Source organism: Choloepus didactylus, chromosome 18 (assembly GCF_015220235.1).
Source record: "Choloepus didactylus isolate mChoDid1 chromosome 18, mChoDid1.pri, whole genome shotgun sequence".
In the NCBI taxonomy this organism is placed as follows: Eukaryota; Metazoa; Chordata; class Mammalia; order Pilosa; family Megalonychidae; genus Choloepus; species Choloepus didactylus.
In genome coordinates, this window is record NC_051324.1 from 25,051,281 (window position 1) to 25,077,397 (window position 26,117).

General features: G+C 43.5%; 1 protein-coding gene across 2 annotated transcripts in view; it reads left to right on the top strand.

The window, feature by feature from the left end:
• Positions 1 to 698: 698 nt before the first annotated feature.
• Positions 699 to 26,117, top strand: part of NXN (nucleoredoxin) — a 194,088-nt gene continuing 168,669 nt past the window's right edge. Inside the window, exon 1 of one of the 2 annotated variants that reach the window (XM_037809396.1) lies at positions 699 to 1,152. In XM_037809396.1, the coding sequence (XP_037665324.1) occupies positions 781 to 1,152 (372 nt within the window). In that variant the 5' untranslated portion in view covers positions 699 to 780. The remainder of the gene's footprint in view (positions 1,153 to 26,117) is intronic. The other variant, XM_037809395.1, reaches the window with a different exon arrangement.

Genomic DNA, 26,117 nt, shown 5'->3' on the forward strand with positions numbered 1-26,117 from the left:
TCGCGGAACACCGGCACCCACTTCCTCTGCGATTGAATACCTCGTGTGCCTAGCACCCTACCAGAAGCTACACAAGAAACACAAGGGGTGACGTCCTCCAAATGCTTATAATAGAGAACACAAAGCATGCACACACAGAAATAAGTGCCCAGCAAGACCTAGCATGATAAAGTGATTATTGTGTGGTGAAGCCAGTGAGAGGTCAGTGGGGTCTGAAACAGCCTAAGGGTTTGGCTCTTTTTGTAAGGAAAGAGGAGAAGGAAGGGGAGGGATAAGGAGAAGGGGTAAGAAAACTCGGGTGGGAGTGTGGGGAGAATCTTTGGAGACGTCTGGAGAGAGAATTTAGAACGCGGGAAGGGGGAAGAAATGGGGATGAGGGGGAGGGGGTCCAAGTCGCTCTCAGCCCCGGCTGCAGCCTGGGAAAGCGCTGCCTGGGAGGACCCTTATCCTTTCTTCCCTTAAGCCCTGGGCATTCCTGGTAGAGAGGAGCGCTTCCTGTCAGGTTTTTCGCCCAGGCTGTTTCCCCGCGCACTTTGGCCACGCGGCGGACGCCTGCGCCCCCGCTGTCTCCGACAATGCCTGAAAGGACAGCGCGGCCCTCGGCGGAGGGGACCCGGACGAACACCCGGACGGCCACGGAGGGGGCGGGGCGTGGGCGGGGCCGGCGTGGGCGGGGCTCTCCCCTCACCCGCGCCCGCCGCCGCCGCCAGCCGCGCCGACCCAGCGAGCCGGGTCGCCGCAGCCGCCTGCCTGCCCGTGCCTGGGCCGCGGTGGGCCAGGATGTCGGGCTTCCTGGAGGAGCTGCTCGGCGAGAAGCTGGTGACGGGCGGCGGCGAGGAGGTGGACGTGCACTCCCTGGGCGCCCGCGGCATCTCGCTGCTCGGGCTCTACTTCGGCTGCAGCCTGAGCGCCCCCTGCGCGCAGCTCAGCGCCAGCCTGGTCGCCTTCTACGGGCGCCTGCGGGGGGACGCGGCGGCCGGGCCGGGGGCTGGGGCTGGGCCGGGGGCCGGGGCCGGGGCCGCTGCGGAGCCCGAGCCGCGGCGCCGCCTGGAGATCGTCTTCGTGTCCTCGGACCAGGACCAGCGGCAGTGGCAGGACTTCGTGCGGGACATGCCGTGGCTGGCGCTCCCCTACAAGGAGAAGCACAGGAAGGTGAGCGGCGCGGGCCTCGTCGGCGCCCCCGGCCCGGGTGCGCAGCCCGCGCTTTCCCTGGAGCCGGGTGCTCGCGGCCGCCGCCCACTCATCCCTGAGGCGCCTTCTGCCCTCTTTGCCCATCTTGGCTCTCGCTTCCCCTCCTGTCCCTCAGTGTCCCCCTTGCCCTCTCTATGCCCGCCCCCCGAATCCCAGAACCCGGCTAGGTTGGGGCTCTCGGCCGCGGCACTCTGGCGGTGCGGGTGTCCGGCGGTGGGAAGTTTTGACACTCCTTGGCCTCGCAGGCCCGGGCTCGGGTCCTGAGGAGTCGAGAGCCCTCCGGACTGCCCGTGGGTCTCGGCGCCTGGCCCCCTGTCCCACATGTTGGGAGCCTCGCGTAGGAGCTGGTGGTGCTTGGGGTCCCGGACTCGGCGCCGCCCCCCACCCCCCAACCGGACAGTCGCCGACACCCTCCCCCCGCCACTCCCCCCAGCCAGAGGTGCCGGGAGGGACCCCTTTCCTTTCCTCAGCCACTAGCTGATACCTTACAGCGTTGGGGAGGGCGCTAGCCCCCTACCCATAATGCTCAAACCAGGAAGTTTCCTTTATTTCCGAGAGAAATCTGCATCCCTGGGGCGGCTGCCTTCCTCTCTCTGTGACCAGGGGACTGGAGATCGAGGCCGAGGCCAGGCCGCCCCGCGCCCCGGGGAGACCCCCGCTGACCCTGCCTTTGGGCGAGAAGGGAGCGCACCCTTTTCCCCTCCCACTTCCTCTCTCCCCCTGGCTGAATTAGCAGACACCGGGAGCTTTTCATTGTCTGCTGCCCCGGCTTTCCTCCCCAGATGTCTCCCACCCCCAGGAACAGCCCGGTCCTTTCAGGTCTCCTAATTGCGCGGTGGGCAGGGGTGTCCTGGCGTCCTGCGAACTAAAGGCCGAATTGGCCGAACTGACCCCACAGACGCAGATTGATTGGAAGGAGGAGGATTTGGGGAAACTTATACTCTGCAGTCAACTTCTCATTTCTCCCGCTTTGCTGCTGAAATTAGTTTGGGGTAGGGAAAGGGTTTCTCAGTGTATTTGTTGGATAAAGATCTCTGTTTTAAAATAAATTCAGGAAATTTTGTAATGAATTGGGACAAAAAAAGTTTTGGAGCGCTCTTACTTAATTTCTGTGCTTGATGCAAGGCGTGATTCCAGTCCCTTCCCTTTCTTCGGGGAATCTATTTTCCGAGGGGCTGTTCTGGGGCCTTTAGGTTCCTTTGGGGAGCATGGTAACGCATGCCATGTGTTTCTTTTATGTGTACAGTATATTGTTGAGAACGGTGGTTTAGATTTAGTGAGAGCAAAAGGCTTATAGTGTGACCCCAAATGTCTAGAGTAAATCATCCATCTCTAAGCAGTGTAAGGTACAGACTTAGGGTTTAAAGTATGAAATACAGTTTAACAAATACAGTTGGTACATTTAACATTGGAAAAACATGGGTTCACTAACCACATAGAGGCAAAACCTGTCATTTTAACCACTTTTTAGGTTATTTTTGCCTTTATTTGATTTATATGCTTGATAGGGCATGGATATGCATGGCTCATATATTTTGCTTTAAAATATAGGTACCTTTTTTTTTTCCCCTTAGCGGTTGTTTTTATGATCATTTCAGGGGAAAATAATGTTCAGGAAATGATTAACCAAAAAATATTTTCATTGTTATAGCAATTGTAGACCAAAATCTGTTTGAAATAATGTCTTTATTGGGCATTACAGATGATTTCTAGCTTTTGAAATCCAATGATGGTAAAAGGCCTTTTGTATTTTTCACAGTCAGAGAAGTTAATTTGCTGGATAGTAAAAATATGGAGCAAATTGAGATGTTTTTCAAATGCTTACAGTTCTTTCTCAAAAAAGAGGATTTGATATGACAGAGGTCATGCCTGGTTATCTATATCCTGGCCAGTCCTTTTGTATGAAAAAGTGTTTTTGTAATGAATGGAATTAGACTGGACCTGCCAATTCCATCAGGATGAGAGTCTGGATGACACAGGGCAGCCTTTCATCATCATGGAAACACGGTCCACAAAGCTGCACAAGCCCAAACAATGGTCCGAGTTTTGACTCTCACCCTGTAATTCACTTTGTTCTCTAAAACCAGTCCAGTTTTTGAGGAGGTAGTTTCTGCCCCTTGATATTCATGAATCAGCAACTCAATCTGATCCCAGAAACATTCTTCCTTGTGGTGATATACCAGATAAAAAGATTCCAGCTGTGTTTCTTATGGAGAACATATTCTTGGAAATTACAAAAGTTATTTCCTCACTTTGAAAGGAATTATTTCCCCCCCTCAAAACCAAAGAGGTGAAGAACAAATTCCTTTTCTGTAACTTCTAGTTATTTCTCTTGTGTAAAACTGGAGTGCTTAAAAGTCTGGGAGCTCTGAAGCAGTCTATGAACTTGTGATGCTGAGTCATTGATAAGAAAAGTGAAAAAACTCAGGGAACCCCCAGTTCAGGGCCTTAGATGGATGGACACGTAACTGTGTTGCTGATGGGGGCTGTCCGTGTTGTTTGTCTGACTGAAAAAATAGGTCTAAAGAAGGGAATTTTGTTTTACACTGAGGGAAACAAAAGTTCCAGATTACTATATATATATATTTTTTACATTCCCATTAACATTTATTCTTTGAAACCATTTGTACACTTCTTTCCTGTTGGGATAACAAAGGATTATGGTTCTAATTAGTTATTGGCTGGAATTTCTCTAAAGAAATTGAAAAATTATGGTGGGGAAAGAAAATGCTGTGTGGTATTTCTTTTTTTTCTTCTTTTATTAATTTTCCTTTTATATAGTGAAGTCTGGAGATGACCCTATATGTGAAGCCCACACTTTGTCTTGCTCCTCTCACCTTGATTGGAACTGTAAGATACCATCAAATAAAAGGATTCCAGCAGACTTTCTTTTTTTCTTTTATAAAAAATTCTTTATGGATGGTTGTCCTGTTTCTGCTTGTCTTAGTAGTAGGTACAAAAGTAATTGAAGCTTCAGTATTTTGGCTTCCAAAACACCCACATATTACATAGCTGTATTGAAATTTTAATTGGATGATAATAGAAGTTTGGGTAGGTTTTTAAGAGCAGCTTTGTCAGGAAACCTGTAATCCTGAAGTTAAGAAGGCCGTTGGACTTGTTTTAATAGTTTTTGTGGTTCTTTTTTTATAGACATTTTTTCAGATTTCTGAAGAGAGAGAATGTGATGAATAGTTGGAAAGTGGTGATGATTTAGACTTTTGGAATTTGCTATATCCCTTTAGATAGCGTATCAAAACTGGAGAGTTGGATCTCTAGGTTCCACTTCAGCATCGTGGAACAGAGCAGTTGTCTTGGTCTTAAAGCCACAGGACTGAGCTTTAACTGCATTGGAGACCTTGATGGGAAACATTTGGTGCGTGTGGATACGCTGCATCAAAGGGTTCAGGACCACTGGCCTAACCAGGACAGGTCTGCAGGGCTCTGACTTGGTCCCAGAACTTCTGCCCTGATAGGAACGGGAAGAGAATGTCGGAGCAGGTGAGTAGCAAAGCAGAGGGCTTGGTACAGCTTCTCTACTCTACCTGTTCCAGCCAGGGGAGGGGTGTTGCTTGCCCTGGCTACCTGGAGGGCTCAGAAGGGCTCAGACCAAATCAGAGGCTCAGCCTGGAATTCACCTGAATCCCTTCGGCTCTTTGGTTACTAAATCTAACAGTGTTGTGCAATCTTAGGGCTCCATCTCTCCCCAACTCTTCCTCCCTCAAGTCCCAATACCCTAGCCATTACAGAGAACAATTTGTATGACACTGATCAATCACTGTGTCTTTTCTTCTTAATTATTCAATTCTGAGGTGGTAAAAGATGGCAAAAAGGCACGGCTGTGAAAATAGGGCTTTTCTGCCAAGCAGGGGAGCCTAGATCAGCCAGGATGGGCTCTTGCTGGTGACAGTTTGCAGGAATTGAATTGGTCTAGTGAGAAACAACAGTCCCATTGAAGTAATAAGAGCAATTTTCCTTGAGAGGCTTTCCATTATTTACAAAGTATTGCAACTAATACTTTCCATTATTGCAATCTATGCTTTCCATTATTGCAATGTATTTTTCAATCTCCTTTTTCTTTGCCTAATGAAGCAGCCTAGTTAGTGGCTAAAAGTATGGACTCTTGTCCATCTACCTGAATTCTGAGCTTGGCTCCCACATTATTAACTGTGTGACCTTGAGCACCTTACTCCTCGTCTGTAGCACAGATTCCTCATCTGTAATTGGAGATGATATGAGCTCCTGCCTTATAGGATTGCTGTAAAGATTGTGTGAGATACATGTGTAGAGTTTAGAACAGTGCCTGGCATATATTAAGTGCTCACTAAATGCTAGCCATATTTTTTGTCAATAAATTATTATTCAATTTAGTATTCTATTTCACAGTAAATTATTATTCAATTTAGAATTCCATTTCACAGCTTGAGCCTTTGGAATATTTCACATTATAGAACTGCAAAACAGTTGCAAGGTGTATTTTTTTTTTTTTTAACTTTTCAAACAAATTTTTTTTTTTTTTATTGCAAAGTGTAACATGTATACAGAACAGTGATAACTCTCAAAGTACAATTGAACAAGTAATCGGAGAGCAAATTTCCAAGAATGTTATGGGTTATGGTTCCACAATTTCAGTTATTTCCTTATTGTGAAATATAACATATATACAGAAAGGTGGTAACTTTCAAAGTACGATTTGACAAGTAGTTATATAGGTAATTTCAAGATACCAAGATTTACCCAGATTCCCAGATTTACCAACTTTTAACATTTTGCCACATTTGCTCTATCATTCAATCTACCTGTCTATTTATTAGTCTATTTTTTAAACATTTGAGAGTAGGTTACACACATCATGCTCCTTAAATACTTAATACTTATGGGTATATTTTCTAAGAACAAGGATATTCACTTTATGTAATACCTTTAAATTATCAAATTCAAGAAATTAACATTGATATAAAGCATACCGTCTATATTCCATTTTTTTTTTTTATTTTCAATTGTCCCAATAATGTCTTTTGGGGCATTTCCTTCTCTAGTCCAGGATCATGTAATGCATTTGATTGTCATTGTCTCTTGAAATTATTTTTATAAGCATACAAAGGGATGTGGTGAAAGAGTTGAAAGGGTTGCCCTAAAAGAGTTTGTAACCTGAGAAGAAAGACCTAGAAGAATGAAATAACAAAAGCAAATGAATATAAAATAATTCTGTTCCTTCAAGTTCTGGGATATTACTGATATTTACAGAGCTCCATATTTATATCTGCTGGGGAAGTGCGAGACTACAAAGAGATCAGCGAGGTCTTGGCATGATGAAGGGTAACAACTTGGAGAAGACCCGACACCCTTCTTGAGAGAGATTAATTTTGAACTTGGTGATCATTTTGTGGTTGGCTGAAGCTATTAAGCTTGCCGTCCCCCTGAACCTGGCTGGTTAGATCAGGCAGCGAAGAGATTGTAGGATTGCTTCTTGTAGGATTGCTTCTTGCAGGATTGCTTCTGTTCATGGGAAATGGATGGCGCCGGTCCCTGGAGCAGGAGAATCCCCACCCCCTGACACGGAACCACCTCCCTTTGGGCTCTGGAAAGCTGCAGGATAGGTTTGCTCAGACTTGAAAGCAGTGCAGGTTTAAGACTGGGACTTGCTGTCCACAGCTCTGGCTAATTGATTTGTCTTCCGCTATGGGTTAGAATGTGAACCAGTGCCCAAAGGAAAGCAGTGTGTTTTGAGGATAGGGTTATTGATTTAATTCTACCCCTGCTTTTTCCCCTACTCTCTTTATCATTCTTTCTTTTGGTGGGAGGCCTTGTTTTAATATCTGCACAAATCTGAGAAAGGGGGCCTTGTGTTGTACACAGCAGGGGGAAAATGAGTCACCCAGGTATCTTTTTCTCTACCCTTGATAGGGATTGGGGCTCCCAGGCTCCAGCTAGCTCCATTCTGAACCAGATTGGGCTTCTCACCATATGATTTTGCTTCAGTGGGTAGTGGACATCTCTACGGCTTAAAAACAGTGGGGGCTGGATGGTGTGTGGCCAAGTGTAGGTTTGGCGTAGGATGTATTTTCTTTGCTCACGTTCTGAATTCCCAGCGGTGCACAGTGTTAAGCACTGGGGTTCTTAGTTTTCTGTATTTCATTAATTTCCCATTGTGCTTATTAAATGCACTTGAAGAAATGGCTTTGTATTTAGAATCTTCTTGCTAAACCTGAATTTCATGAAGCTCTTTCATGCAGTTGTTTTTTGTATCTTGCCATTTTTCTAAAAGTAAATTAGGGGTTCTTGAATCCCAGGAGCCGTCCTTGATTGTCCTTTACCTGCAACCTTTCGGCACCTTGTTTCAGTTTGACCTCATTTTCTCCGTCTTCCCATCACTGCTTGCACTCAGGTTTTATCCCTGCTTCCAATCCTGACCCCTGAAATGGTTCTCCAGACCAGAGCGTCTCCAGCTATTTGTGGTCAAGGACCAGTTTGTTTGTGTGTGTTTTTAAATCATAAAGAGTAGTTTTTGGTTTACAGAAAAATTGCACAGAAAGTACAGAGTTCTCATAATCTCCCCCTCCCTCCTCCCACACATAGTTTCCCCTATTATTAATGTCTTGAATTAAGTGGTTGCACTTGTTACAGTTGCTGAACCAATAGTGATACATTTTTTGGTAACTAAAGTCTGTAAGTTTACATTAGGCATCGTTCTTTGTGTGTACAGTTTTGTGGGTTTTGACAAATGCATAATATGTGTCCACCAATATGGTATCTTTTAGAAAAGTTTCACTGCCCTAAAAATACCCTGTATTTTTGTTTTTTATTTTTATTTATTTATTTTTATATTTCCAGTCAGTCACACATGGATACATGACCCTACTACATGACTGCTATGCAGCTTCAGCCACACATGACTCATCCCATGAGTTGACAGTGCACAAATTGGTCTAAATTTGGTCCACTGACCCTAAGCTTGGATATTGCTGTGGTGTTGAACTGCTACAAAAATTTCTAAGTACCTGTCTTGTTGTAGACCAGTAACAAACAGCTCATGGGCAGGCATTAGTCTGTGGCTCCTGCTTTGGGCAGCTCTGCTCTAGACTCTTTCCAGAATGGAATGACAAGTTCAAAAACACCATGCTGGGCATGGCCTTCTCCTGCTTAAAAATTCTTAAGTAGTTCTTCATAGCCTTTGGGCCAAGTCCAAACTCTAGAGCATGGTCCCTGTCTATCTCCAGCCTCATCTCTTACCTGTGGGCCTGAACTCTGTTAGATTTGCATTTCTGGAATTTGCAGTCTTCTTTCTTCTCTCACCTGGCTGAGTTTGGAACTTCTAAACTCAGCCCTGGTGTCTGTGCTCTAGAAAACTGGGATGTTTCTGTGAGCTTCTGCAGATCCTGTGATTACTTCTGTCCTAGTGCTTAGCTTTTGTAAATTTTTTTAAAAAACCTCTTCCATTAGACTGTAATCTCCATGAGGACAGGAACCAACCAAGGGGAGGGGGAGGAGATCAGAGTTGAGGGACCAAGGATTGGATAATCTGGTCACAGAAAATAAGCATATGACTTGAAAACGTGGTACTTTTTACATACTGTGAGTTCCAGTGTGTACCTGCTCCTATTACTTAGCTTAATTTTAACATTTAATATTATTAACTTGGGCCTTAAGTGAACTGCATAATTGTATGTCCTCTATGCAGTATGTGGGTGTTTTTGTTTTTTGTTTCTTAATTAGTGCTTTAAAGAATATTTAAATGAGCAAATTGATATCCTAGCTGGGAAAGTCCCAGCAGCTTCTCATGCAACTACATTGCACTCTTAATTCTGTACTCAGAAACAGGGAAAGGCTCGTCTCTCCTATGTTGTGAAATGTCAGAAATCTTAGTCCTTTTTTTTTTTGTTTTTGTTTTTGTTTTTGTTTTTGTTTTTGTTTTTTTTCTCCTTCATAATCCTTTATAAAATACTTTGCTGTTTACAAGTCAAAACATTCTTATTCTGATTAATTTGAGGGATTTAATAAGGTCTTAAAATCCTTCTGGTTCACTTTTTTTTTTTTTTTAATCATCATTTTATTGAGATATATTCACATACCACGCAGTCATACAAAACAAATTGTACTTTCGATTGTTTACAGTACCATTACATAGTTGTACATTCATCACCTAAATCAATCCCTGACACCTTCATTAGCACACACACAAAAATAACAAGAATAATAATTAGAGTGAAAAAGAGCAATTGAAGTAAAAAAGAACACTGGGTACCTTTGTCTGTTTGTTTGCTTCCCCTACTTTTCTACACATCCATCCATAAACTAGACAAAGTGGAGTTTGGTCCTTATGGCATTCCCAATCCCCTTAGTCCTTTTAAAAAAAGCAAAGTCACATCTGCAGAGCTATCTTTTCATGCATTTATATATCATAAATATTTTGTGTTTCTTTAGCATCTTTCTTGCAGGGAACTCACAATGTATGCATATTACTTCTTCCAGCAATTAATCCTCAGTAGATACTAAGCTCTTTAACTTTTTAAAGTATGTTAGAGTTGGGGAATTTCTGAAGCAAAGAACTGATTATTAGATCAGGGTCACAGTGTTAGATGAAAGAGCTGAGCTGAACTTTTTAAAATTCAGCACGGTCCTTTCTGTTCATGAAATTGTATCTTACAAAGGTTCACATCAACAATTCTCCGTGGAAGAGGCGGGAGCTGAAAGTTCTCTTTACAACAAATGGATTTGGGTTTGGATTCACTCTAGGTATGCGTAGGAACACTCTGTAATAAGATAGGGGTAGTTTAAAACTGCTTAAAACGTGATGTTGCTTGGAAGACAGGAGAGCCCGAAACTTTTTTTTTTTTTTTTTCTGTTGCTGCCTTTCTGCTGTGGTAGTTTCTAAGGGCCTTTTAATGATTTGGGCTTTTTTTAGTTCTGCCAGTGAAGTGCCCCCAACTCCCCTTCATCCTATGCAAAGCCTGCGGGCTGCCTTAGTGCTTTTGTTCAAATACAAAATTGAACTTCAGGTATCCTGGGGAGATCCTAGGACTGAATCAGTCCTCTCTTTTATGAGGTTTTCAGAAACTGCTGTTCTAACTTCCACTGAAATCTCAAACATGTGCTTTCTGCTTTATGACAAGTAAGAAGTATAGTAATTGAAAGTTGCTTGAGTGCTGTTATTCTGGAGTGAAACTCTGTAATGGAAACTTTAGTTCTGTGGCATCTGTGATTAAAAGCAAACATAAATTTTCTGCCGCTTGCTGGTCATAACTCTTGGACCAGATATACAATGCATTTTTGTACAAATTACACACCAGAAAATCCTTTTAAAAAACAACTTAAGGCTTAAAGTTCAGCATTCCTTTTTGTCATAATCTTGGGGGGAACACTTTGATGTAGATACCAATTACAGGTAAATTCAAGAAACATTTCTATAGTTAATGATGCTTTTATCTTAGATCATGGTTGAATAGTCATAAAACAGGGTGTGGTGAGTTTTGCTGTTCTAGGGATAGAGTTTCACTTCGTTTTTGCAGGCGAATTTTATCCAGATGAATTGGGTTTACAGTTTTTTATTTGTCTTTTTTGGTCAATATCCTTGGGATACAAATCTAAATGGATTTAGTCTATTTAAAATCAGAAGACGCAGTCTTTTTTCCCTTTAAACGTGATCAGGTCAGGACAGTTTTCTTTTGATCGTGGTGGCTCACAGCGCAGCCACCTCATCTGGTACTCATTTTTCAGGGTTTGATGTAAAATGTAAAGATTGGGCGGAACGGCGTGCAATGGAGAAAAATCACAATGTAACCTCTGAGCTCCGAATGGCTTTGAATATAGATGTGAGTGCAGCATTTTTCAGCTTTGGGGATGTGTTTGACTGCAACTTAAAAAATCATTTATATCCATGGACCTTCAAAAATACTCCATTATTTTAATTGAACATTTAAAATACACTGCTTGGTGGATAAGAGTATGGACTCTGGACCCAGATTTCTTGGGTTGGCATCCTGGCTCTGTCACTTCCTAGCAGTGTGACCTGGGGGTAAATTACTTAACTTCTGTGTCTGTGCTTTCCTGGTCAGGAAAAGAGTGACAGATAATTGTACCTGTGGAGGGTTGTTGTTAAGCATTAAATGAGTTAATATTTGAAAAGTGCTTAGAACAGTGCCTGGCTTATAGTAAGTGCCATTGAAATGTTTTCCCAGGCCCTTGGGTATTTCATTTCACAGGTGAACCGAGAGTGGGAAAGGGGAGACTCAAACCAGTGAAAATGGGGGTGTGTTATCAGAGAGGAGATCTGGAAGCTGGGCAAGCAGAACCACAGGTGCCCACTAGAATCATCTAGGCTTACCCCAGGACAGTGTGTCCAGCAAGGTCATCCAGTCCCTGCTGGAGTATTTTTTTAATTTCAGTTTTATTGAGATATATTCACACACCACACAATCATCCATGGTGTACAATCAAGTGTTCACGGTATCATCGTATAGTTGTGCATTCATCACCCCAATCTGTTTTTGAACATTTTCCTTATACCAGAAAGAATCAGAATAAGAATAAAAAATAAAAATGAAAAAGAACACCAAATCATCCCCCCCACTCCCACCCTATTTTTCGTTTAATTTTTGTCCCCATTTTTCTACTCATCCGTCCATACGCTGGATAAGGGGAGTGTGATCCACAGGGTTTTCACAATCACACTGTCACCCCTTGTAAGATAAATTGTTTACAATCGTCTTCAAGAGTCAAGGCTCCTGGGTTGGAGTTTGGTAGTTTCAGGTATTTACTTCTAGCTATTCCAATATATTAAAACCTAAAAAGTGTTATCTATATAGTGCATAAGAATGTCCACCAGAGTGACCTCTTGACTCCATTTGAAATCTCTCAGTCACTGAAGCTTTATTTCGTTTCATTTTGCATCCCCCTTTTGGTCAAGAAGATGTTCTCAATCCCATGATGCTGGGTCCAGATTCATCCCCAGGAGTCAAATCCCACGTTGCCAGAGAGATTTACACCCCTGGAAGTCAGGTCCCACGTAGGGGAAAGGGCAGTGAGATCATCTGCCAAGGTGGCTTAGTTAGTCATAGAGGGCCACATCTGAACAACAAAGAGGCACTAAGGGGGAGACTCTTAGGCACAATTATAAGCAGGTTTAGGCTCTCCTTTGCAGTAACAAGCTTCATAGGGGCAAGCCCCAAGACAGAGGGCTCAGCGTGTCAAGCTGTCAGTCCCCAGTGTTTGTGAGAACATCAGCAGCAATCCAGCTGAGGAAATCCAACACCTCCTCATCCTCCTCCCAGCTCCTCAGGGCCCCGGATATATAGTTTTATTATCTGCCCAAATTACTTCGGGGTATGTTGTTGTTTCACTCCAACCTACACAGACCTACCATATCTCACTTCCTATTCAAAGTTCCATGTAATTGTGGTGTTTGAACAAACTGACTGTAGAAGTTATATTGTTTAGAAAATATAGATCCTACATCAAATAAACATTTCTTCCCTTGGTCTCACATGGAAGTTGAAGTTTTAACACAGTTTCAACCTTTACCCTTGGGCCCGATTTGCCCTAGTCTTAACCAGATCTGCATCATTCATATCTCTAATTGAAGTCTGGGCTCTTTTTCAGCATTTTTTTTTTTTTTTTAAACAGTTGCTGTATGTGTTAATACTGACATTCATATCTGCCAAGCTCTACCTCTGAGTTTCAGGTGTCACAGATACCCAATGTTCCAGAGACCAATCTGGTTATACACCAAGGGATCAACATCTCAGAGTTTGGAGATAGCCATTACAATTCAGGAATAGACTTGACTGCTGTAAGAGCTTTCAGTCTAGGGACCATTACAATAATCACTTCCCTGTTAGGCTGTGCTCTAAGATTGAATTCTGAGTTTACACATTGTAGTAAGTTCCTATCAGTGAGGCTTTATAGTGTTTGCCTTTGTTTCTGGCATACTTCACTCAAAACGCTGTCTATAGGATCCACTCACCTCCTTGCTTGCTCACAACTTCACTTCTTCTTGTAGTTGCTCAATATTCCATTGTATGCATACACCACAGTTCACCATTCTGTTCCTTCCTCGTCAATGTACCCTTAGGCCACCTCCACCCACTGCAAATCATGAATACTGCCTCCATAAACACCAATGTGCAAATGTCCATTCATGTCTCTGCTCTCAGATCTTCCCAGTACATACCCCATAATGAGGTTGCAGGCCCCTACATACTTAGCTTCTTGTGGAACCACCGCAGTGACCTCCAGAAGGCTACACCATTCTGCCTCCTCATCTCCTTGTTTTCTCCTGTTGGAGTATTTTTAGTGACCACAGCACACCACTTCCGAGGAAGTCCATCCTGATTTCAGCCATCCCCTCCCAGGTGACCGGCCTGGTCTTCAAAGAACTGCGGGCAAAGCTTCTCTCTCCCAGTTAAAAAAATTCTCTTGGTCCTTTGACCATTTCTCTTATGACATGAGTTCAAGTGTCCTCACCATCCTGGCGATTCATTTCTGAGCTCTCCCAGTTTGTCTGGGATCCCTCTTAAAGAGTCATCCTCACACTGAACACACAACTCTATTGCAGTCTGCCCCAAGCGCAAGGGTAAGCTTATCCCCTCTTTTGTTCTAGATATATCTAGACTATGTTATAGTTTAAGATGTGTTCGCTTTTCTGACAGTCACATCACACTATGTTGACTCACACACCTATTGTCAACCAAAACTCCAAAGTCTTTTTCACCAGTTTTACACAAGAACAAAGGAAGATATAACAAAATCTTATTTCCTATCATTTTTAAAGAATTGGTGTGTTTAGAGTTGATTAGTCTTTGCAGCCTGTTGAAAACTTTTTGTGCACTGCTGTGGTCATCCACAAAAATTGTACTCCCTTCCTAGCTTTGAATTATATGAGCCCTTCCAGATGTTTATCCAAACAGTCAGTAAAAATGTTGAACAGGCTACCTCTGGGGATGGAGTGTCAGGGCACACTGTAGACACCATCCACTAGGCTAATAGTTGTCCACAGTCAACCAACTTCAAGTCCATCGAATTTCAAATCTGCCTGCTAAATGTCTCATAGGAGACCTTCACAGATAATCTTGCTGTAACTTAAGATATTTACTGCTTCCCTCCCAAGCAAGGATAGTCTGCAATGACTTGTGTTTGGTGAAACCATGGCTTGCTTCTGATTGGTCGTCTTTTCCCAAGGGTGCATATGTTAATAACTGTAATAAGCTGTCTGATCTGGTTAAGAGTAGATGTCAAGTTCATGAATCTGTAGTTGGCAGAATCTCTCCCTTTTTGCCTTTTTGAGAATTACACTCTTCCCTTTGTTGGTTGCCAGTGTGGGAATCACTGACTGTGGTTAGATGATCTGATGGGCACATTTTCTCTCTTGGGTGTATTTCATACCTTAGAGGAAGACAGTCGCTGTGTCAGTGTCACGCTGGGCGTTATATGAAGTGCTGGTGCATTGGTTTCCTGCAGAGGAACCTGCAGGAAAAGCTGTGGCCAGCACACCCTCGCCTTCAGTGCGCGGTGAGGGCACCCATTTGTCCAACAGGCACAGTTCTTCTGCTCTCTGAGGGCTCTGTGGTCATAGTGAGTCACTGCCTTGCCCCCCACCCAACACCCCCTCCCCCCGCCGACTCACTGGGGCAGTAATAGAGCCTGGGGGAGTCGTCTTCTTAATGCCATTTCCTCCATTACCCACAGGACATGAATTAGGCTGGCTAGTTAAGTGCATTTTGTTTCAAAATCAGTCATAGACCATAACTAGCCGCACAGCAACCCAGTATTCTTGGGTGGATAGATTTGTTTTTCTTAGTATTTAACTTTTTAGGGCGAATCAACTCTTATTTTATTTTTTATTTTATTTTAAAATAAAAGTCTTATTTTAAAAATTTTACCTTAATTTATAATGGATTCGTTTGCTTACCCAAGTGTTATTTGCCCATTTACGATTATACATGAATCTGTTAAATGTTTTGCAGCTTGACACATAAGAATTCTGACATTTCAAGTATTAGGCATGAGGATGAATTGGCATTAACTGCCTTAAAATGCTTTTCCTAAGGGGGAAAAAAAAAAGCACTTTCCCAAATTTGTAGAAGGTCCCTGGCTTCAGCCCTTGGACACGTTGTTTTAAGCTTTTACAAATGTTCTTAAGAGCAAAATACTACTTAATACCACTTGAACATATTCTCTTTCATTTGGATTTGTGGAAAGTATTAATTTGCAGAGACTGTGGTGGCATGCTCTGGTTTTGAAGCGCTTTTTGAAGCACAGCCTTCTTGTGAAGGCTCAGTTAATGACTTTTTTTTTTTTTTTTTTTTCCTGTGAGATCATCTCGGTCCATTTTGCAGTTGATACTGCCACAGAGCCGATTGTTTCCAGGCAAATATAGATTCCTTGAAGAAAACATGGCATGCCTGCTTACCCCTCCACTAGGAGAGAGGGAGTAGTCTGTCTGTGTGGCTATACAGCACAAATCATGATTTCATTGCTGACTATTTACATTAAAAAAGTCATTTATTTATATTCCTATACTCAGCACATATTTAATACACTATTTGTTTCCACATATTAAGTTTTTCCACTTGCAAGAGAAAGTCAGCATTTTATTTTTTAATTAAAAAAAAATCCTCTTTCCAAAGATGACCACTGTTAATAAGTAGTGTCTTGTATATTCTTCCAGCTAAAGAATATGCATGTACTGCATATATAAATGTATAGGCTTAAATAGTTTTTACACAACTAGATTTATAGCTTAAATTAGCATCTATTTTCTGAAAGGGCACTGCCTCCCCATGTTAAAAAATTTTCAAATAAAACAAAGGGAATGCAGGGAAAAGCTAAGTCTCACTTCTACTTCTGACTGTAATTGGCTTCCACCACCACCATTATCAGTTCCTTCTCTGTACATATACAACCTTGTGTGTGTGTCCCTGATACTCATGTACACAAACACTTTTTTTTTTTTTTTAACCAAACCTTTTAAATGAGTGTCGCTCATATTCTTGGCTCGTTCTGACATGCTCACTGAATCTGGTGGACTGAGGAGAACTTTGAAAGCAGTTTCCCCTGTCTTCAGAGAGGGCCCCCCTATCGGACTGACATAAAGCCATGAGAAGACAGGGTCTGTGAAATTCCTACTGCTGTGCCCTGCCATTTGGATAAATTAAGAGGTTCATTCTCTGAAGCTGTCAGTCTTCTCTTCCAAGAGTGTTTGGATTTTTAAAGGGACAAAAGATTTCCCCATGCTGGTGCACTTGTATTATGTGGGGCCTTTTGTGGCAACTAGTATTAGGCAACTTGTATTTAATATAGGTTTTTATTTAATAAAGTATGCTGCACTTTTAGAAAACCCACCACCCCCAAAATCCAAAGTTATGAAACAGATAAATTAAGGGGCTATTATTTATATTATAGAAGGATCTTCATTTTATTAAGCCACGTGCCAAATTGTTTTAAATTGTTAGCTCCTAAAAGATGTTCAAAATGTGATTCTTTCCAGTTAGAAAAAACTCCCCTACAACTTCTTAAGAATTTATCTATTGCTTTGAGAAAAATGTGCAGATATTACATCAAAAGTCTTCCTACCCAATATCACATATAACCTTTCCCTTTTCAATTCAAAGTTCCTTTTTCTTTTCTGAATGAGGCAGCCGAGGAAACTTCTTTTAGAAATCACTGGGTTGCAGGTTCATATAGGAAAGTTGTTTATGAAAATTCAAATGGTTGCATGGGAATGTTTATTAAATAATAAATAGATGATAGAAATTATGAAAGGCAAACTTTGCAGTGATCCAGTGACCCTTAAAAGGGGACTTGATTCAAAGATGGAAAAGTAATTAGTGCCAGTTTAGAGGTAAGGGTATTTTCTGAACTGTTAGTCATGAATAGACATTAAATGTACAAAGCTTACCTACCCTATAGGTCAGAACAAACATATAAGGATGAAGTTTTCATGAAGTCGTTCTTTATAGCTGTATATAATAATGAGACATTGGAAATCCCCTAAATGTCCAACAATCATGGAATGATTAAGTAAATTACAGTACTGTACTCAGAATCATGTTGAGCAACTATTAAAAATGGAGTTAATGGTCTTTGTTGGAACATAGAGCTACACTTAAGATATTGTATTCAGCAATGCAAGATCCCAAATTATACATATACTGTGCTTGCAACATTGTATTATACTGATGTGTAAGAAGCAAGATTGGAAGTAAATACCCTAAATTGCTTATTGTCATTATGTTAGGGTTGTGGTGTCTATGGGGAATGGGTCTCTGATTTCCAAATGTTCTGGATGTAATCACTTTTAAAAGGAAAATATAAATATATGTGAAGAAAATAATGTGGCTCTTGCCTGAAAGAATTTGCTTGTAGTTTTTGGATGCTTAGTTTTAGTTAGTGACGGTACCCCCTCCTCTTTCCCCCTTTTGACCTAGTGAGCAGTTTAGTAGCATTTTTGGAGGTTTGCTAACCTTGTTCATCACCGTCTTACCAATCAAAGGAACAGTGAGGGAAAGCATCAGCTTGTAGCCTCCTACTCCAAGAAAGCTTTCGGAAAGAATAACTTGAAAGTGACCTTTTAAAATGAGGGGGAGGGTAGTCCAGTGGATTAAGAAAGAAAGATACTCCAGATATAAATAACCATGTGGGAACAGCGGAGAAAGTTTAGAAGGAGAAAGTTCATTTGATCTAGCTGGAGAGAGTAAGTATGGTTGGGGAGGGACCATGCATGTTTGAAAACTGGTGAGTGATGGAGGCTCCCAGTGCTCAGTGTGAACATTTTTACCTTTTATAAGGAAAACAAAAGTAGCTTTGGCAGATGGTCTGGAAAATACATTTTCGGTGATGCTGGTGTGGGGTATGAGTTTGTGCATGGTGTGGAGGTTCTGGGAGGCAGACTGCAGGGGTCTGTTTGTGAGGTAAGAGTGGCCTCTTTGTGGGGGTCTATGCTTGCAATGCAAAAGGAGGTCTGGATTCCAGATATGACACAGAGTAAGAAACAGACGCTTTTTGTACCAAGGAGGCCAGACTCAAGCCAAAGAACCTTCTCCTGGGCCAGGCTGCAAGGAATGCATTTTTTACTGGCCTCCTTAGATCATTGCCACAAAGAAGAGACTGTGGGTCAGTGGCTTCTGTTGGTTAAAAAAAAGGAATTTCCTGTAGGAATTTCCCACAACTGTCTGGTATTGGGGGAGGGGCAGGGGAGTAGTGTCAGAGTCTAAAAAATTCCAAACTGGACTTCTCCCTCAGTATGTGTTCATATTACAGAAACCAAGTTTGTAATAATTCATGTTTGTAATAAAAAACCAATAAAACTATATAAAGTTTGTAATAAAAAATGTCAGTCTCTTGTTGACTGAGCACCTCATATGCCTCAGCAGTGTCAGGATGCAGGGAAAGAAGTAAGTCCTGCTTTCAGAGGCATTTATAATTTAGCTGGGGAGATATGGCATGAAATACATATATATAAATTTAGAGTCTCTGTAGGATGATGCCTGGTGTATTGGTTCTGAAAGGGCCGAGGTTGGCAGTGGGAACTCAGAGAAACGAGAGTGGTGTGACCTGGTGCTGCCCGAGAGGCTGACTCCTTGAGTGGATGACCCAGTTCAGATCCATCTCTCTCACTCTCTAGCTTTGTGACCTCTCTCTGAGCCTCAGTTTCCCCATCTGTACAATGGGAATGATAGTAGTACCTCTCCTGAAGGGTTGCGTGGAGGTTTGACATGATAAATAATATGCAAAGCCCTTGGCATGGTGTTTGGCACACAGTGATTGGTCAGGAGAGGGTGACTTTTCTGGTCTACCAGACCACAAAGTTCTTTGAGGACAGGGGTTATGTGCTCTTCGTCACACTTTGGCCCTTCTCATGTGCTCAGCGAATATTTATTGAGAGAAGGAATGAATGAATGACTTGGACTGAGATTTGAAAGGTTGGCAGGATTCAGGTGGAAAGAGGGTGGAATTCCAAGAATAGTTTGAGTCTCAAAGGGCCCTTAGGTTTGATTAAACACAGGCATAGACTCTTCAATGTATTTGTGCCGTAATCATAAAAACAAATACCCTTTTTACCGTAGTATTGGGCAATGGGGTCATTAACCTGGAAAGGATGTTGAGGATTAGGTAGCAACCTCCTTCCTTTACAGATAAGGAAACTGAGGCTCAGAGAAGAGGCCACCACAGAGCTGACCAGCGTTTAGGTTCCAGGTCTCCTTATTGCTGGATCAGTGATATTCCTTGACATTGTGGCTCTTAAGCAAGTTCAACCAATATATAGTTCAACCAATGTCTATAAGACATTGCCAAATTTTGCTTATAGAAAAGAGAAGCAGGGAAATGCTGCAGCCCTGTTTTCTCCTGAATAAACTTAAGTCTCCTGGCTTCTGGAAAGCAGTACCATTTTCCCAGTCCCAGGAGCCTGTCCCTGAGAGCAGAGCCATTTTCCTAGGGAAGGGCCAGGGTCAGGCCCGGGACGCTGGTCAGACCTCCCATGTGGAAAGCTCAATCGGCTGCAGCTCAGTCGCTGAAAAAACAAACATGTGATGCCACTGAACGACAGCACAGAGCACTTAAGAAGGGGATTACCGGGGCTGAAATATGTGAAATGCAAGGAAAGGAATTTAAAAAGAGCCAGGTGCTTCAATTTGTGCATATGGGCTGATGAGCCTCAGAAGTGTTAAAGAGAAATTCCTTTCGAGTGACTTGGCAGTTGCAGTGGTTTTTCCTGTTGGCCAGCGGGGAAGGGAGAGGAAGCCTGTTCTCCCTGGGCCTGGCCCAGCAGTTAGCGCTTCCCGTGTTGAGGGATAGCCGGGGCCTGAACACCTGGCGCTCGGCCCGGGGCCTGGGGTCACGGGAATTTGCCCCACTATTTTGAGGAGGTCATTCCAACCCCAGCAAGAGAATAGAAGCCAGAGTATGAGAAAAGCAGGGTTGGTACAGGGCAGCCCTGGACCCATACTTAGCCTGGGGCTTGAGAGTTTGGAGAGGAGGGCTGCTGGGTCAGACCTGCTATTTTACTAGAGGATTTAGATGCTTTGGAACTTAGAAGTGGGGATTGTTTCTAAGGCTAGTTCTTATTAATGGATCATCTTGGTGTGCTTTAAAATACTTCCTGGAACCCAGCACAGGTATTCTTGGAGCTGTGATTTGCAGTCTGCTGTACAGAGAGGGGATGTGAGGTGTGCCAGTTTGGATGTATTATGTCCCCCGAAACGCCATTATCTTTGATGCAGTCTTGCGTGGGCAGACGTATTAGTGTTGATTAGATTGTAATTCTTTGATTGAGTCTTTCCATGGAGATGTGAGCCACTCAACTGTAGGTGATAACTCTGGATAATTTCCATGGAGGTGTGGCTTCGCCCATTGAGTATGGGCCTTGATTAGTTTACTAGAGCACTATGTAAGCTCAGACAGAAGGAGTGAGCTTGCTACAGCCAAGAGAGACACTTTGAAGAACACACAGGAGCTGAGAGAGGAGCTTCAGCCTGCAGAGACATTTTGGAGATGGCCTTTGAAAGCAGACTTTTGCTCTGGAGAAGCTGAGAGAGGACAAATGCCCCAAGAGCAACTAAGAGTGACGTTTTTGAGGAGCTGAAGCCTAGGGAGGAACATCCTGGCAGAAAGCCATTTTAAAACCAGAACTCTGGAGCAGATGCTAGCCACGTGCCTTCCCAGCTAACAGAGGTTTTCTGGACACCATTGGCCATCCTCCAGTGAAGGTACCTGATTGTTGATGCGTTACCTTGGACACTTTATGGACTTAAGACTGTAACTGTGTAACCAAATAAACCCTTTTTTATAAAAGCCAATCTATTTCTGGTGTTTTGCATTTTGGCAGCATTAGCAAACTGGAATATGGGGCTAAACCACAGGGCCTGGTGACCAGCTAGAGGCCCAGCCATCCCACTTCACTCTGCATTCTTGACCTAATGTCCCTTTAGAGTGTTCTCTGCGGGAGCGTGACTTCTCTATGGGCTGATAACTATAACTTATTGAAGTTGGAGCTCAATATATGTTGGTAACTTTGGGCCAGCTAGAGAGTCCCAACAGGTGTACAGTGGTTGGGATGAAATCATAAAAACTTGCATCCCTTTCTTTGGTTCATTAGAAGTGGTGCCCAGGCGTGGGGAGGGCGAGGTGTGCTGGATCCGAGGTAACTCGTCCTGCTCATTTGTGGGTGTGTGTGTCACGGTCATTCATTTGGACTTTGCGGAGCTGTTCAGACATTTCCTGAGCTAGAAGTGTGTCGCATACCATCCTTACTGATAACTGCTTCTGTTTATTGAGCCCTTATTAGGTGCCAGGGACCGTGTTAAGTGCTTTCCATGTATTATCTTATTGGATCATCATAACCATCTATGAAGTGGGTTCTTTTTTTTTCATTGTAAATGCACTTTTTTCTTTTTTTTCATTAGGGAAGATGTGAGTTTACAGAACTATCAGGCATAACATACAGAGTTCCCGTATACCACCCAATTATTAACACCTTGCTTTGGTGTGGAACATTTGCTACAATTGATGAAGGCACATTTTTATAACTGAACTGTTAACTATAGCCCATGATTTAATTTAGGGTTCACTGGTAAATGCATTTTTGTGGCAGCTCTTCCTGGGTAGGATAATCTGGAAAGCCGGCCAAACTAAACAGGGTTTCCGGCTCTACCTTCTGATCTGCAGTGAATGTGCTGTTTTCTCTGGTTCTCCTCCATTCACGGTTTGACTGAAGAAAGGGGAAAAGCTTGGTTGGCTCATGCCACCTGCATCTGGAAGGCTGGGATCCCTCATCTCTCTTCTCCAGCCAGGCCCGAGTCAGAGGTTTGGGTCCCAGGTGCCATCTCGGGTGCTTGGGCTGCCATTTCTGCTTGGCCAATCAGGAGTCTCTCCATAGGCATGTTGTGTTTCTCACACATTCTCCTCCATCAAGTCGATAAAAGCCATAAAAGCTTCCCAGGTGGGTACTTTTTATTGTTCTTATTTATGCATGAGAACACTAATCCTTGTGACCGGGTGGGTGGGTGGGTCATGGTGTCACCAACTGAGATAGAGAAAATGGGAGGGGGATTGGTTCATGGGGTTGATGGGGGCAAGTAAATACACATGGATATGGTCAGCTGTCTGTCCCTTGCCTAAATCTCTATGGAGAGGTTGGTTCTAACCAGAGAGAGATCCGGTAGTCATCAGTGAAAAGAACCATTTACTTATGGATGTGAGTCCCAGAGAGTTTGAGGAAAGGGAAGGGTGGCAGCTAGAGGGGAGAGTCCCAGGGAGCAGCAGCATGTGAGGGGGGCAGGAGCCTGGGAATGGACAAAAAAGGAACAGAGAGAGGGCCATGTGAGTGGGATTCACAGAGGCCAAGGGAAGAAAGCGCTTCCAGGAAAGCACAAGCAATGGAATAGAACACTGTGCCAGTTTGGATATATTATGTCCCCCCAAAATGCCATGTTCTTTGATGCAATCTTGTGGGGGTAGATGTATTATTGTTGATTAGATTGGAATCCTTTGATTGAGTGTTTCCATGGAGACGTGACTCAATCAACTGTGGGGGAGAGCTTTGATTGGATAATTTCCATGGAGGTGTTACCCCACCCATTCAGGATGGGTCTTAATTGAATCACTGGAGTCCTATAAAAGTGTTCACAGACAGAAGGAGATGCTGCAGCCAAGAGAGACGTTTTGAAGGTGGCCATTGAAAGCTGACGCTGACATTTTGGAGAACGCCATTTTGAAATGCAACCTGGGAGCAAGCAGACGCCAGCTACATGCTTTCGCAGCTAATAGAAATTTTCTGGATGCCAGTGACCTTTCTCCAGTGAAGGTACCCTATTGTTGATGCCTTAACTTGGACACTTTATGGCCTTAAGACTGTAACTTTGTAACCAAATAATCCCCCTTTATAAAAGCCAAACCATTTCTGGTATTTTGCATAACGGCAGCATTAGCAAACCAGAACAACCACAAATGTAAGAAAGACTTGAAAACTATCACTTGGATGTGTGAATTTGAGGTGCTGTACATCATTAGGCAATTACTGTCCTTTACTAATGTTAATGATAATACTTAACATTCTACAGCACTTACTGGGAGCAGGCACAACTCTGTATTCTTCACACCACAGCCTCATGGGGCACCTCTGGTTATAATCCCCATTTTACAGATGAGAAAACTGAGGCACAGTACCTTGCCTAGCCTCATGCAGTAAATGGCACCTCTGGAGCCCCAAACCTGTTCTGTCCAACTCCAGCCCCCACAGTCTGACCTGAATATTTCTGCAATCCCCAGCTTGCCCTGGCAAGAAGTGGGTAGCTGTCCTTTCATTCTCAGTCAGGAGGCTCTCAGACCACAGGACACTGGTGATGGCAAATTGTGGTGGATTCTGCATTCCAGTGCACTGATGTCAGGGATGTGTGTGAGCTGTGGGTGGGAGCCGCGTGGAATTGATTTTCAGGGCTCAGCCTCTGGAATCCTCCAACAGCGCTCCTTCTGTCTGCGCTCTGGGAGTGGAGGAGCCTCCACTTCCTGGGTGCCTTCCTGGCTAGTTGGGTGTGCCATACCCTTTGTTTCTGGCTTCCCATCAGTTTCTGCCCTTACAGCCATTTCACTAAAGACTCCACGGGACTCCAGGCAGGGTGGATGGGCTCCTGTTGTCCATCCCTCTGGGCCAAGACTTGGCTTTAACTTGAGGAATGCCGCTCCCACCCCCAGCCCTGTCCAGACTCATGCCTAAGGTTTTACTACTTTCGTTTACTTCCATACATGGAAGTAGCTTTGCCAGCTTCTGCCGGTGCAGCGGCTGTAGCAGGAGGTTTGTTTCCCTACAACTGACAGACCCCCCCAGCTCACATTTTAAAAATGTATTTATTGAAAAAAGACCTGCGGTTTTAACCACACATGCCTGCAAAAAGAAAACGTGGGCATCTCAACAGAGAGAAGAGGCAGCAGAAATTGTAGTCTAGGCCCTGTACAATGTGGCTGTAACGCTTGTGTCCCACTTTGTGTTTGTTTGCTAAAAAGTTTTAATGATGTTAGTGATAAGCTCTTAATTCTTAAAATAGGTAAACAGACTTTTTGGGGGGAGGAGAAATATTTTATAGATGTGTGTGTGTGTATCAACGTATTATAAGCACCCGTGAACTTTTCCCTGATTTGAGGAAAAGAAAATCCAAGGAGGTCCAAGCCAAATAGTAATAGTGCTCTGATGAAATGAAGGCGTAAAGCCAACCCAAACCTTGATTGTGTAGTTACCTGATGCTCACAGAGGGAATAACAGGTGTAGACCTTGAAATTGCCAAGAAGCTAAGGATTTCTTTGGTTCGCTCAAAGAAATGCTTTTTGTAATGTACAGTACTAGGGTTCTACCTGTTTGCTTTTTTCCATAAACAATTGAGTATTGGCCCTTGTAGAAGTTAAACTTCTAGAAAGTAATATTTGGCAACGGTAGGTTTTTTTCCCCCTTCATAAGTAGTTTTGGGTAAGAATGAATGTATATATCTCCTGGAGCCATCTTTACTAGTTTGTAGTCAGCCTTGCTCAGTGCATAATTTTCTGGTCTTTTTGTATCAGATCCTTTGCCATATTGGCTGGTTCTTTTTCCTGCTACCGTCTTGGGTACAGGTCTTTGGACATTTTGCTTGGTTTGTTTTTGCAGTCTGCCTCACATCTAATTAATGGTGTTCTCTGAGATTTGTTGCAGCGGAATTGGAGTTATTTTAAAGCCATAATTCAAGATTATAAAATTCTGGAAGCATGTGACAAAAACTCTGGTGCTGCTTTTGGGGGCTGGAAAGACTTCTGCTAGCCTGACAGTTTATCCTCCACCCCAAACACCAGATACAGCTCTGCCTAGATCAGATCTTAAAAATAAAATCAAACCTCCTCCTTTCTTATCATGATTTATATTTGAGCTTAAAATAGCAAATCTTAAATTTCTTGATCTCTGTACCCTCTCCTTTCTCCTACTGATCCTTTTCTTTAATTGTATAAAAAGATTTTGAAATTCTTCTTTGATTCTTTCCTGCTTGGGGGACGGGGGGGGGAGGGGAGAGGGGGGAGGGAAAGGGTGAGTCTGCACGGGCTTTATTGCTACAGTCTGTGGTGTGATTCTGGATTCCTTCTCTTGCTCTTTTGCTAGTTAAAAGATTCCCTGCTGTGACAGATGGATGTGTATTCAGAGGGCATTGAATTTGTAAGGTGGATGGAACTGCCTTCTGAGTTAAAGGGCTTCTTTTAAGCAGCTATTTTTTCTTTCTTTTTTCTTTTTTTAAGTGATTTCTCAAGCATCAGGCAGGACCAATACTTGGGGCAAATTACTTCTGGCTGCTGAGCTGTTTTGCCTCAGAATTATCCCCCCAGAAGCTGCTGGCCAAATGGCTGTTATCACAAGGTGTCAAGTGTGAGTGGGGCCGAAGGATGGGTAATGTCTGTGTGTCCAGCCCCAGTGCCGGCCCCGCCCCCAACCCCAGTGCCGGCCCCGCCCCCAGCCTCAGTCCTGGCCCCGCCCCCATCCCCGTCTCCTGCCGCGCCCCAGCCCCAGCTTCCAAACCTGGGCTGGGTCTAGAGGGGGTGGAGGCACTCACTTTGCAGCCCAGCTCCAGATCCAGGAGGGGAGCTGGGACCATAGCCAAGGAGGCCAGCGGAGGGAAGAGGAGGCCAGATCCCAGCCCTTGCTGTTTCCTCACGATCTGAGGTGTGAATTTGATATTATTGCAGGGAATACAGTTCTCAGAGCGTGGGAGGGAGAGGCTGGGGCCTGTGTTGTGACCACATTTGGTGATGATTTTCAACCCTGGCTGATATTTGGAGTCACCTGAGGAGCTTCTAAAATGCAGATTCCCAGGCCTCCCTGGAGGATGCTGTTCAGCGGAGTGGGGGTGGGCACTGAGTAATTCTGAAAACCGTCTGGGGCTGAGGGAAGAGCAATGGGACCTCATACACACCTCCTGGCTTCT